Source organism: Phaethon aethereus (assembly GCF_964289735.1).
Source record: "Phaethon aethereus genome assembly, chromosome: 2".
NCBI classification, from domain to species: domain Eukaryota; kingdom Metazoa; phylum Chordata; class Aves; order Phaethontiformes; family Phaethontidae; genus Phaethon; species Phaethon aethereus.
In genome coordinates this window covers 66,185,974-66,200,338 of record NC_138582.1, presented here as the reverse complement: position 1 = coordinate 66,200,338, position 14,365 = coordinate 66,185,974, and the positions used below count along the sequence as shown (strand labels likewise).

Here is a 14,365-nt window from a genome sequence, read left to right as displayed (position 1 = left end):
AACATCAACTCTTGCAAATTGCTCATTATTAACTTCTGTGTATTCCTTTATAGTATTCATAGACCAGCCACCTCACTGCAAGGTGTTAAAAGCATTCAAGATTGTAGAAGAAGTATGCTTAAGAAGAATAAAGAATCTTTAAAAATCAATAGGAGATAATTTAATAAGTAGTCTATAATGAAAAAGAGACACATGGGATGAGCACCACAAGTAATGTTAACTGTCTGTTCATGTGATTTTTGAAAATTTAATCTACTGCCCTAACATTATGGGTTTTACTGGGAGACTTTGCCATGCAACCAACCCTACAGCCAACTCTCACCCAAACACCCTGGCTGGCAAGGAGAAGGAAAACTGGAGCAGAAAAAGAAGGCTCTGCAGCACTGCAACCAGCTCCACTTGCTTCCCATTCTAATAAGTGTCTGGTGAGTATTTAGGCTGCTAAGCCTTTTAGGGGATTTTTCCTTTCTTAGTGAAATGGTTGTAACTCAACCGAGAAAAATTTCAAAACTGCAACTGATTTGAAAAGGCGATGCAGATAAGTGGCTTTACCATGGAGAATTCTAACAGACACTAGAGCAGCTGTGAAACAAACACTCAACATTAGCACTGCAGTGTTACCACTAAAAGGTTTCCCATCATTTGTTTTTCTTTATAAAGTAATACCTAAATACTGAAGACTAAGTTTTTAAATTTAGCTCCTAATTTAATATGCAATTACTGCTACCCTGATGGTGTTTTAATGGCAATATATTTTTATTGGTGACTTCAAATGAACCTCATCTGATCACCTTAACCCTTCTCTCATCATGCTTTAGTTAATGACTCATTACCTGTAGTCACACCAGGGACATCTGTAAGGCTTTTCTCCAGTATGGACACGCTTATGTCGTGTCAGATGCGATTGTGTTGTGGAAGCGAAGTTACACTCATCACATTTGAATGGTTTCTCTCCTAGAAGGTGACAAGAGAAGATATGCATTATCAGTTTTCATCAACAGAGAAGGAAGACAAGTCTAAACCTCTGGCAAATCCCTTGAGGTAGATTTTAGTCCATGTATATGTAGCAACCGCAAATACAAAATAAATTTCCAAATACAACACATTAATTGCAAAGTACTATTCTCACTATGACATATACACATCAGTAGCCAGCTGACTTCCCATGTGGTGTTACACAGCAGCAAAAAGGAGAAGAAAACTGCACCGAAACAGGTTAACCATGTTATTGGGCCTTAGTTCATGAAAATACCATCACGAGGTGACAGGCGTTCTTCTCAGCCTACACCTTCTGTTGAAGTTGGGCCCATGAACAGCCCTGAAAGCAACAATGCTGGAGACAGAAGGTGAGAAAGGAACATCTCCAGGAAGAAAGTGTCTTTGTTTTTGTCTCCTGTCCTGGATTTTTCATCTTACCCATTAAATAATACACATAAACCAGGACTGAGAATATGAATCAGAACTCAGTGCTCCATTCTTTCTCTCTTGCCTGCTATCCTTCTGCCCTTGTTAATCTTTTCTGAACAGTGGGCCAATTTCAGCAGAAGGACTTGAAAGGTTAATGAAAAAACCAAAAAAAACCACAACCACCAAACCTATTCTAGGACAATAATATTTTCAGAAGACTAAAATTCAATCTCTGCTGAATGTGCAACTGCACTGAAAATTTCTAGAGGACTACTAATTGAAGCAAGATAAAAATCCCTAGCTTATAAATTGTTATGTGAAAAGCATACCCTCTCCATCCAGCAGAGGGTCCACCCCTTAGAAGGCACTAAGACAAAATCTCATGATGGATACACATACTGTGACATGTAGCTAAAACACCTGCATCCCATTTTTCCAACTGGTTGCTCCAGAAATATTCTGTGTGGCTCACAGGCACATGTAATTATCATTTAGGGAGGAAACCGGTTTCTTTTTGTATGTAGAAGACAAAAGGCAGCTCCTAACTTAGGTGATCTTGACTGCCTTGTGCAAATCTTCAGAAGTATTTATCCTAAAGACTACATAAGGAATCAACATCCCTAGCTTAAGAAGTCTGAATAAAACTGCTAGGAATGGACATCTACCTTGTAGGCTGTTCAGAGGTCTAAAATAGGCAGTTTCAAAATCGAACCCTAAGCCTCTTAGCAGGGTTCAGACTGACAGGAGACACACCACCAGCAGAACAGATCAATAGCAGAAGGCCACTCCCAAGCAGCCATGCCTCCAAGCCAGATTTTTCAAGCCTGCTTAAAGCATGAGACACTCAAGACTTCCAAAGAGACTTTGTCAGAATTCTGAGAAGAGAGGGAAATCTGCATTTTTCGTTCTTGGAGACTTGGGTTTTTCCTTCTCCCAAGGGAAAAAGAAATGCAAGGTCCTCAGCCCTGAAAAGCCCATAACGCTGTACAGAAGGACAACAGAGCAGCTTCTGAAAGCTCCATAAAGAGTTGGAATAATTGCTTTTAGCAGCTGCTGGAGAGAATACCAGCCACTATTTTTCATTTATTGTTTCATGGGACAAGGAAAGGTGAAGGGGCAGGACACAATGTGGAAGCCTCTATGCTGGACAAATTGAGACTGCTAGAAAGTATGTCCTTCCTGCCCCAAATGGGGTTTTCTTGTCAGACACTGACTCTCTGCTCTGGAGAACCTGATTCTCCCAGCAGCTTGAATGGTACTGGTTGCTGCTTCAATTAGACTCTCTGGGAGGCCATAGACTCCCTAGCAACGTAACCTGCTCCTGAACTGAAGATTCCTGTACCTGATTTATTTTATCTTCTAGTATTAAAGAAGACAGCAACATTTTCAAGCCTAAGTAGTAAAAACACAAGTATTTTAGATAACATACATACTTATTTTAATGCCTTTCATTTAAATGCATTAGAAACTTGCCAACTTGCCCCCTTGTAAAAGGGCAGATCTGAACGGAAAGGAGATTTTTAGTTTGCCATTCAGGGGAGGATGGATCAGGTAAAGGTCTGCTGCTGTGCTGGGGCAGGGCTTGTGGGCTGACAGATGAATGAGGGCCTGTGGAAGCCAAGGGGGCTTGGAAATTCCATAGCGACCAAAAGAAAAATTACAATCTTCACCCACTGCCCCAGGAAGTTTCTCCTTAGGAAATCCTTGTGGCTAACTGCTCCTGTCAAGTGGACTATGTGTAAATCTCATCTGACAGAAAATACATCACAGCAGCACTACACCAACTAAACCAGGAGGAAAAAACACCACTCAGCGTGGCCTGTAATTCTTAGCAGCTGTGCAGCAGGAAAAGTATTTATTTTTATGGAAAATTAACCAGGTTAACAAGGAAAGTTGAAAAAAATCTAAGACGACTTGTATTTCTTCGGCTTGGGGAGTGTTGAAGAGTCTAGTAGTCGTAGCAGCAGTACTCTCCTTCATTTGCTTGTTTATTTAAATTTTCCACAGACCTACTAATTTAAGTATATTTTGTCATCTTAACCTTTGGGCCAGAATGCTCTTTACCAGCCTTTGTGTCCCAATTTTCCTACCCCCAGACATTTCAGGCAATCATCTTTCATTTTTATACAGGCTGCCATTAAATATTCCAAGAGGATCCTCCTGCACCCCAGTGAAGGATCTAATTCATGCAAAATTAAAATAACACAAATCATAAAAGCAATACTGCCAATGTTTTTTAAACACCACTATGTAATGACTATAAAATAGTGTATCCAAAAATGTGTAAGGACAAAGTATACATATTTAAAGATTAATAAAGGTAAAAAACACAAACCACCCTGTCCCTTACCATTATAGAAGACCTGTCTGTGCCTCACCATCTCTATCAATAACAAGTCCCATGAAAAAGAAGGATAGGTGCCCTAAAATTCCCCAATGGTCAACAAGCTTGGGGCGGGGGGGGGGAAGGAAGGACACACATTCCAAGATCAAGGAACCACTATCTTCTTTGTAACACAAGTACTTTCAAAAAGCTATGTTTCCCAACCACAGGATCACAAAAGAAGAAAAGGTTGTGCTTTTCTGCCAATACTGCAAGTAACTTCTGAAATGCATCAGTTAAGTCACCTGGCATGGAAAATTTCAGCTCCAACAATCAAAAGTTTAGGAAAGCAGCGGATAAAAGGGTCAGATCATGGGGAGCACCCATCTGTACAAAAGCAGATATTAAATTTAAGGCTTAATAGGCTAAGGCTTTCTTTTTCTCCATATTCTGCACTGACTTCTTCTAGCACCTATCTTAGCTCCCCCTCCACTCCTCCAAATTACAACTTACTTTCTCTTTCCTTCTTCCTCGTTACTCTGATTTTACCTCTTTTGAGTTCTCTGTCTTTGATGATGAGCTTTTTAGGACAACACAGAGCATACCTGTGCAATCATAAAATTTCTCTGTGCAGTTATGTACTTAAAGTGTACTTTTTAAAGGAAAAATGAAACAACACAATAACAAAACCTATAAATATTGGTGATAGATGTTGATTTGTGGATGGCAAAGTGAAATTTTTATTTACAGACATGACTGTCCAGACAATTTTTACCTACAGATTATATGCATTTATATGAATGTGCTACTAAGGATCCAGCTTTCACATAAAAGAAGGGAAAAAATAAAAATCAAATAGTGCCTTAAATTTGCCAGTCTTGAGCGACTACTCAGAATATTAGTAAGATGGAAGAAATCTTACCTCAGTTGTATCAGTAGGAAACTATTGCTTTTAGTCCTATTTGTCTTTCACATGGTGTGTTGAGCAGCACAGAAAGAATCCTATAAGTTTAATTTGACCTAAGGAATGAGTAGACCACAAAACGCAGCCATCTGCTTACGTGTTACAGGATTTTTCTTCTTATTTCCAACTATATGGAGTGTTTTTAAGGCTGTTCTCTGGAGAGGCACTTACAGGCTTGGTAATGAAGCCTGAAGTTTATTAAAGTAAATTCTGTTTGCTTTTAGTCTGGTCAACTTTTTTGCATATAAGACATATAAAAATAGTGACATCCTTGCTCCCTTGTTTTCTTACAAGAAACCCTGTAGATGCCATAGGGTTGCTCTTCCATAGCAAAAAATGAGTGACAGTTGTATGCTCAGAAATGGGAAGAAAACTGTTCCACTAGACAATTTCTCTTAAGTACAGAGAAAGTTTTACTAAAGACAGGTTTTTGGTGTCATTTCTGGCCAAAGGTTTGCTATAATCAAGTTCCACACTCTGCTGCAATTGTTGGCATAAATAGAAACGGAAAAACACCACAGATCCTCTTCAAGTTTCACCTCTCCTCTTGCTGAAAAGAGCAGTAAGTCTTCTTACTGTGCTACATTTTCTGTGGTATTCAGCATTATAATTTTTTAAAGCTGTGGTGGGGAAGTTGAAGGAAAGAGGCTACATTATACATTAAATTCAATGCCAAGTAATGTAACTACACATTAAAGTCAAAGAGCAGTTCACATGAGAAATAGAAACACAAAGTGAGTCACTCATCTGGATAAAAACACATATATTATTAAATTTTCTTTCTTTATTACATTGACCTATAAATGTCTTGAGAAGCGCAAGACTGAAATGAGTGAGCAGAAGCAATCATACAAACAGTGATCTCTACGATATAAGCTACCATCTTCAAAAAATCATGAAAATATTTGAACAAAGACACAATCTTCCTAAGCATTTCCACAGGTTCAGGGTGACTCTCATAGAACTGCTGTGCACAGTAAGTGTACTTGCCCTGTAACGCTTTTCTACTGTAAGGTACTTCTGTGATCCCCAGGAAGATTCCACCACATCCAACACAGGAGAAGGAAATGTAGACTGCTGTTGTGTAGAAGAAGATGAGGATGGGGTTTTCGCAATTTGCAGGCATACTAACCAACGTTAAAAAAGGAATTTCATGCAAAAGAACACCGACTGTGACTGATCAGCACTGTTGGAGTGAGCCAGCTACTACAGCACTAAATGGAAGTTTACTGGGAAACATGTAGAAGAAGGGAAAACTTAGAGTGATACCAAAAGACAGGCAAAGGAGGAGCGCAAAACAGTAACAAGAACATAAACAAAACTAATTTAAAATTAAGAGTTAAGCGTTTTCATGTTTTCATTTCAAGCCAGAAATAATTACCTTTGGTTGTTTTTTCTCTCATGCAATTTCCTAGTTGATCACGATTAAGGCAAAATATTTAAATTTTGTGATATTGTATGTTTCTTTTGCATGTGTGCATGTGTTTTTGGTGGCTGATTTAGAGTTATGTACTCTTTTTTATTATAAAATTCAAATGATCACTTAAATTCTTTGTGGAATTCAACTAATTCTAAATTCAGCCAACACTAACATTTGCAATATTATTTACCTTCCTATCTTAATGCAGATTTTCTTACTGGGACAAAATATTAATAATATTTTTTTTTTCAGGAGGATTCAAAAGATTAAATTTTTTCCTCCCAGCCATGTTGAGGCACCAGAGCTACAGTGTATACGTTCTTGCAGCACCGCTCTTATTTACCACATAGCACTGTAGCAGACCGACACGCAGACTTTGTCTTAAACATTTCTTGGTGCGGAGGCCTGGCAGAGCTAGGGCAGGCATAGTGGTAAATACCACCTGGACTAGACCGGTTTCGGAGCACAAAGGCGAGATGTGGGGAGTTGTGAATCGACTCGGCTTCATCTCACCTTGATGGACACTTATCTATGTGGAGATGACTTGGGGGGAGCTGCATAAACGGCTCAGCCCAGGGAACAATGCATCGTGGTAAGAACCGAAACCTGAATGGAGCCTTATGTACAGCACTTTAAGAGGGCATCAGCCAAGCAACCACCCCCTCAAGCATGCGAGAAGAACGTGCTGCATGGGCACTAAAAACATGCCGTTTCCTCAGGCAACCGGAGTGAAAAAGGCGGGACTAAAAAGTATAAAAGGCGGTGCTCATAGTGGCTGGGGTGGAACCTGCACCGCCAAGGAACAAGAAGAATCAAGAGGACCGACGGGACACCGCTGGATCCAAGGGTGGGGATATCTTCTTTGTCTCTGTCTGTCTGTCTCTCTCTCTCTTCGTCTCTTTGTCAAATTATGAAAGACGTGTTGCACGGGATTTGTTGGTCTAGTTAGATTGTTTAGTTTACTATTAAATTGTTAAATTGGTTGGCTGGTGTCGTTTCACCTTAATTCAATCCAGAGGGATCATGAACCTGGTCGTTGGTCCCAAGGGGAGGGAGGTTGTCCCAAACGACTCCTTTTTGGGCCGCGACAAGCACCAGCTGATACTGCAAGTGGTGTAAGTTTCTTAAGACAGTTTGTGCTTGCAGCCTAGGCAGCCACGAGCATGTACTGTAAAGCATTAGACAAAGACAGAGATGTGAGTATTCTTTGCAGTGTGATGAAATTCTAGTCAAACTCGGGACCACTCTTGAAGCTGCCATTGCTTCAATTCACAAAATTGGTCAGGCCATTGATATTTACATACCCAGTGAAAGACTTGCAGAATTTCATAGATTGATTCTTGCAGAATAGGACTGGAAGAAGACGCATTCAGATGATAAAATAATGCTAGAACATTTTACCAGGACAAAATCAGCCAAAGACTTAGCTTACTCTCTGTTCGAAGTGTGCACTTCTCACAAGACCAGATCAGTCATTAAGGACATAACATATTTAACACAGAATAAAAACATCAACTGGTAAAACACCAGGGATCTCTTGATAGGCCAAACTATTTTTTTCTACTTCACAGTTGAGAAAGCCTATATAAAGGAAATCTGTATGGAGATGCATCATGTTTTGCAAATAAATTAAGTACAAACATTTTTCAACTTCTAAAACTAATGGCTTTTTCTTTCACTTTAACATTCCTGTACTTATTTTCCTTTAAAAACCAAACACATATCTTCCAGGGATAATACCCTATTTCTCAAACTAGTCCGTACAGTTTGCTCCACAAGTGACCGAGGGCCAGATTCTGCCAGCCTTATTCACACCAAGCTATACTTCATGCTCCCTGTAATATTTCCAAAGAAAATGCATCTTTCACAAGATAAAGGTATTTCTCCAGTTACATAAAAATAATCTCATCTAAAAAGAGAGAAAGAGAGTAAGAAATACCAGAAGCAAGAGCATCAAAAGTCTAAGTGGGTGGTCCCACAGGCAGTCCTCTCGTGTCAAATATCTATCAGCAGCTGGTCATTTCTCTGGGATGTCAGGACACCTCAGGCCTTGAGGCTGGGACGAGAGGAGGCTTGTTAAAGCCGGTTAAGACTCCTCAACTACACGTGAGGATTTGCTCATTTGCCCTTGAATCAAGGGTCTCTGACAGGTGATAGAAGTAAATCTTGGATTGGAAGATGTTCTGTGTCAGCCCCCTAGACAGCTTGTATTACAGTAGGGAATTATTTAGGCCATTTAGACTATTTTGATACCTATCCCTTTCAAACCTGATTGTAATTTGCTTTGGCATTCTGCTCTGGGAAAATTGTGCCAACTGGGGACACAGGAGAAAAAATACAGGTACAAAGAGCAGTGCGTGCAGCTAACGACTGAGATAAAGTTGTGCACTGGATGAAAATACAAGAGAACCCATGTAAGTGCAACAGTGCAGGCAAAGGTGGACTGTGCCATTCTCCCCAAAACAAATAGTAGCTACAGATAATTTTTCTGCTAAAGAATCATCTCTGATTGTTTGTGCCACAGAGGCAGATAAATGCCAAAAAGATAGATCCCTCTGCCTCTGAGATACTGTACTGTATAGTATAAAGTTAATAGCAAAGTAATAACGAGCCTCCAGTCTTGACATAAAATATAAAGTTATGCCTGCTAGATGCAAGCTTCATGATCTATAACCTGTGAATCCCTGTGATCATAGCACAAAAGACTCTACCATACTGGCAAAAGAAGGGCAAAATGCCATCGAAAACCTGGACAGCTTTTCACCAGGAACATACCATATTTTCAGCCTAATTTTGCAGATAAACAAGGAAATAAAGTATTTTTTCTATTGGCTTGTGGCCTAATGATACAAAAATATAAATATCTAACTGATGATAAGGACTTACATTTCTGAGAAACCAGATCTGCACTCACATAATAGGTAAAGACAAGAATATGCATTTCTTCCACTTTTGCATTCTGAAATGACTGTTCACCATTTGTGTGGCTGCACTGCTTATGAGTCCTAGACATATGCATGATCCCAGTGTGCCACATGGCAGGCCAATAAAAACCAAAAGGTAGTTCCCATCCTTTATTAGATTTATTTCTACTAAAAACGAAACCAAACCAAACCATTTTCATTCTTAGCCCACATTTGGTAAACTTTATCCAACATGTGAAAATTCTTCAAAGCTGCAGAAAAATGGAAACTGTTACTTACAACTGAAGCATACAACTTCAATTCCAGCAGCTGCATTGCCTCCTGTTATCATTCAGAGTGTGTAATACTAAAGAGAACTTCTTATATTTACTGTATGCTTTTTCTTAGACCCTTTAAAAATGCAAACTTCCTGCAGTGAATGGGAACTGACTGCGGCAGTACTCTCACAGAAATGCATGTTCCTTGTTATCAGAAGAAAAATTCTAGAAGTATGATTACTAGTTAGACTTGCAGGCAACATTTGTTCCTGAATATATATATAAATATTTCTAGAGCTTATCCATTTCAAGATACTGCCTGACCAGCTCTGAAAACCCCACCTTTTTGAAAGCATCAGACTCTCCTCCAAATATGGTTGCTTTAATAAACTGAAAACAGGGTGGAAAGAATGGCTTCAGGCTCTCAAGAAAGAGAGTATCTGCTCTCCAGGAAATTACACACTTAGATGGTGTATGTCCTGAATCAAGATTAGTTTATTCAGGGACATAATAAAATCTCCCACTGAGATTCCTTTACAAAATCCATGGAAAATTCATGATGTAACAACTACAGCTTCTCATTTGTTAGCCATTTCTTTCCACTGTACATTAGACAATGGTCACTTAACTCACACAGCAATTCCTGATGATATTACATTATACTCATGCTAGTCAGTAAAACAAAAACTACAGTGGCTTAAGCAGTAACACTTCTGCATCTGTTTCAACAAAATCTATTCAAATAATCAAATACTTACAAGGACCTACTAAAAACCACAATTAAGATAAAATGTATTAATAAATGTTTAATACTTACACTTTTTCTGGTCTTTTGAAACTAAGAACCAATTTAATTTTACCTGATATTAAATTTTTATAGCCAGGTGGTAGGAAAGCTTTGCTAATTCCTGGGAAAGAAATCTTGCTCTACATGCTAACCATGTGGTAACTCTTAAAGTTGCACCTATTAATTACAAACTATCTTAAAATTACAAAAGGGCAACTGAAACAACACTAGCTTTCAACTATGTCTCAGTCCCAAATAATGGATTAATCTATATGTAGTCTCTAATTTTCACCCAGGGACATTCTAGCAGACTCTTGCAAAATCTTCACAGTAGGTAATCTATTTGGGCCTTGGAAAAAAAAAAATTAGTAGACTTAGCATTCATTTAAAGAAGAAAGCCTGTCTTTACAATTCACTTCCTTCAGAAAAAATGCCGAAAATACCCTCCTCCTCACCCCAGGCAATTATTCAAACTCCCAGCTCACAGATTTGATGCAGACCTTGGGCATACCGATTGTACAAAAACGAGAAAAAGCAAAGTAAACAATGAGCCGATGTATTATTTGTGCTGTAACGTGCTATTTGACTTGCGTTACTCCCCAGTGTAGAGGGACTCCCTTGCTGGAGCAAACATAGCAAAGAGTAAAGACAGCTTTACTGACCTGTGTGCTGCCGCCGATGCTTGGTGAGGGCATGACGTGTCCCGCCGGCAAAGCCACAAAGGTCACAGAGGAACGACTTCTCGCCTGTTGCAACAATAAACAGATGAGGGACTGCGGAGGTCACAGATCATTAAAACATATCTATCAAGGCTTTCAGGGTTACTAATTCCTCCAATCAAATGTTTCCATGTAAATATGTCAAATGGGAATGAAATTACCACTGCGGTTTATTGACTGTGATAAAATCTGAAAAGCACCACTGAACATAATTACATACTTGTCAGACCCATAAAAATTAGCTTTATTATCAATGGAATGGTTTTGTACAACTTCATTTCTGTTAGATGTCTTCCAGATGGGGCTGCTTTATGCACTTGAACAGTTTTTATGCATATCCTGATTTTTTACAATTCCCATACATCTGGCCTTTCTGTGCTGAGTAAAGATTGCCTGGAAAAAAAGTTAGTATACTGTATAGATGATTCCGCTTAAATAAAATATATTGAATTTACTAACAAATTAAGGGTACTGAGAAATTTTCAACGGATTAGATCACAGTCATCTTTAGTTACCTATTAATTAGTATTAAATTATTTTCTTGAATATACAGAAGAGCCCAGGCAACAATAAAAGCCACATTATTCAGTACCAGTGGCAATTCAGCTTTGTTTATGTTTCTAAAGTTTTCATGACATAAAGAAAACAGGTCTGGAGACTGCTACTGAAATGGCAGCAGAACTTGTATTGTTGGTCTTCAAATGATAATTTTTCATTCCAAATCTCTGGACCAATCTGAGAGATTTTGGCAAGCTCAATACACATTAAAAGTGCGTAAATGCTCTCTTCTTAGTATTTTTTTTTTTGTTAATAGAAGCTAGGATTTTGCCCTGTTGTCTATAAATACAGTCTATTGTTTCACAGCAACCTTTTTACTCTGTATGTACTAATATGCACAGCAAACTCAGCCCATGAAGGCCACATAGGAGGTCATTATGAATTAATAATATTAACCTCACATATAGATTCAATAACCTCAGATAAGACCGAAGTTTAAAAAATATTTTTTTAAAAAAGAATCGCATAAGGCATTTGGAGCCAAATTGTCTCCTTGTGCAGTAACACAGCGGAGAGGGTGCTGTTGGGGCAATGATGCTGAATTCATCGAAACTAACAGTCTCCTCCAAATTCTTCCCCGTGGGGAAGGAAATTTAGTTTCTACAAAAGACGGCCGGGTTAAGAGGTCGGGTGTCAAATTACCAAGCCCGCCTGTGAAGACAGAGAGATGGAAACCTCCCCATGGTTTATTCTCACACAACCAGACACGCTAATACACGGCCTTTCTGGAAAAGCACGGCGCTTCAGTTGACTTCGGATGGCATTAATATAAGCGAGAGGCGATCTCGTGAGTGGGAGCTCCCTGGAGAGCACCGCAGAGCCCAGCTGCCCTCGCCCGCCACGGCCTCCATGGGGCCCCAGGGGAACCCGGCTCCTCACCACAGTCACTGCACCGCCGGAGTCCTTAGGCCGCATGCCACAAGGAGGAAAGCGAGGCCTTCAAGGCTTCCAAGGCAGCTGGAGCCCTGCCACTAAACTGGGATCATAAAAATGCCAATTAACATCCACCAGGTAGCTAGGCTGCGAGATGCGATCGGCACATATTAATCTTCATTTCAGAATAAAGCAAACGGCATACTGTTATTTTCTGCACTCAACTCTGGTCATGAAAAGCAGGTTGAAATTTTACAGGATTTGGGGCTTTTTTGAAAATTTGGTCTCCTGATGACAGCATTGCAAGACAGTATTCTAAGATGCAAAATAATTTCAGTACCTCCTTTTAGGAGTCAGTTCTAGCCACCTATGATTATACTTGAATTTAAAAAAAAACCACAAAACAAAACAGAGAAAGCAGAATGCAAACCCATCCTAACTATCACATGAAGAATGCATATGTGCTAAATGATGTAACAAAGTCTGAATTGTACTGCAAAATGTTAATCGGTAATATTATTGCTGAGGTTATACATGATTGTTACACAGAGGTTTCTGCATAATCTCTTTCCTTTGTGGGTTTTTTTGGGTTTTTTTTTTAATCAGGAACTTCAGCATGTAGCACTTCAATTCATCAAAATATCAAAGAAAAGGAATAGAAGGACTACACATAACGCTTAATTATAATTAAATATTAATTAATTAATCATTTTAAAGTATAAATCTTTCTAACTAGCTGTAATGCCTAACACCTCAGCATAAAATTCACACTTTAAAGTTAAATGCTGTTCCATGCCTAGCAAGAAATTGCTCATCATCTATATATTGTCATAAATTAGCTCATGTTGTGTTTAACATCTAGGAGCAGACTTCAGTATGGCCTGCAGCTTCATACACTAATGAGGACACAGAGTACCCATAGCATCTTTGCAAGCCTACGGATTTATTGGGTAGTTTATATTTGGGCCTTCAGAACAGCTTTTTGAGCCACAGAGAAATGATTCAAAACTAACCAACAGCTTATAAATAGGGAAATTGATCCATCCTATAAAATGATTTGCCCGTTAAATATTCCACACTCCTCTAGGTTGATCTGGGAGGTCTCATGCAGGCAGGGCTCTTGAGGCTTTGGATCTGAAAACAGGAGGCTGGAGAAGATTTGGGTCCTGCTTTTTTAAGCTCAGGAAAGGTGGTGATGCATTTGATTTTCTTCAACATTCATTTTCAGGAATATTGATGAATTAATACCTGATTTTTATATGTATCATGGTATATGCACAAATACATACATCCACACAAACACACAGAGAAAACTTAATCACCTGTGACTTTAAGTTCAACTGCACAGTATTTCTTAGCACTGAAGGTTGATGTGGGTTGAATGCCTCATATCTAGACATAATATTTCATTTTATGCTATGGGCATGTATTGATACATAGATGTATTTTACATTCTTCTGGATATGCTTAACAATTTTATCATTCCAACTTCAGAATTTGCGACTTTTAGGAAAATGTAAAGGCAATATTTCACTTGCTATACAGGGGGCTGATCTAACTTGCCATGTTTATATGATAGCAGAAATGCAATAGAAAGTGGTCCTTTTCTTAACAACTTGAATTAGTTTCAAGTGTGCCATTTTGCATTCAAATGTAGAAAGACACGGAAACCAATCCTTTATTTTCTATTAGAAAACAGCCACTGTCCCCTATCTCTCATTATGGTGCAGACTACAAGACCTAACAACAAAAATCCATATTATTGATCTAGCCAAGTCTCCACAATTATTCTTTAGAAGGAAACGCCGACGATAAATTACATCTGCACTGGCTTTTCATCTGCTGTTCGATATAAGTGATCTCTCAGGGCAGGCTGGAGACCTTAAATCGTCAACACCCTTGTCAAAGAAGCTAAGGAGGCCTGGGCTTCCCACAAACAGCTTTGGAGGAACTTTTAACCTACAGTTTCAAGCCAGAGCACAGATTTTTAGAAAATGGGGAAGAATCTGTTGAGGAATACTAAACAAATCTTTTTATTTCCAGTGAAAACACTGTGTTTGATGTCTGTGAGAAAATGGCCAGGCTGTAAGTGCAGCATGATTTTTCCGAGTCTCTTTTTCATTTTCCCAACCA

General features: G+C 39.0%; 1 protein-coding gene across 1 annotated transcript in view; it reads right to left on the bottom strand.

Moving 5' to 3' along the window:
- ZNF407 (zinc finger protein 407) overlaps positions 1-14,365 on the bottom strand; it is a gene marked incomplete at its 3' end in the record, with an annotated part of 323,010 nt that overhangs the window by 130,868 nt on the left and 177,777 nt on the right. The window contains exons 5-6 of the mRNA XM_081996778.1: positions 10,745-10,828; positions 834-954 (exon numbers count right to left, since the gene is read on the bottom strand). Coding sequence (XP_081852904.1) covers positions 834-954; positions 10,745-10,828 — 205 coding nt within the window. The remainder of the gene's footprint in view (positions 1-833; positions 955-10,744; positions 10,829-14,365) is intronic.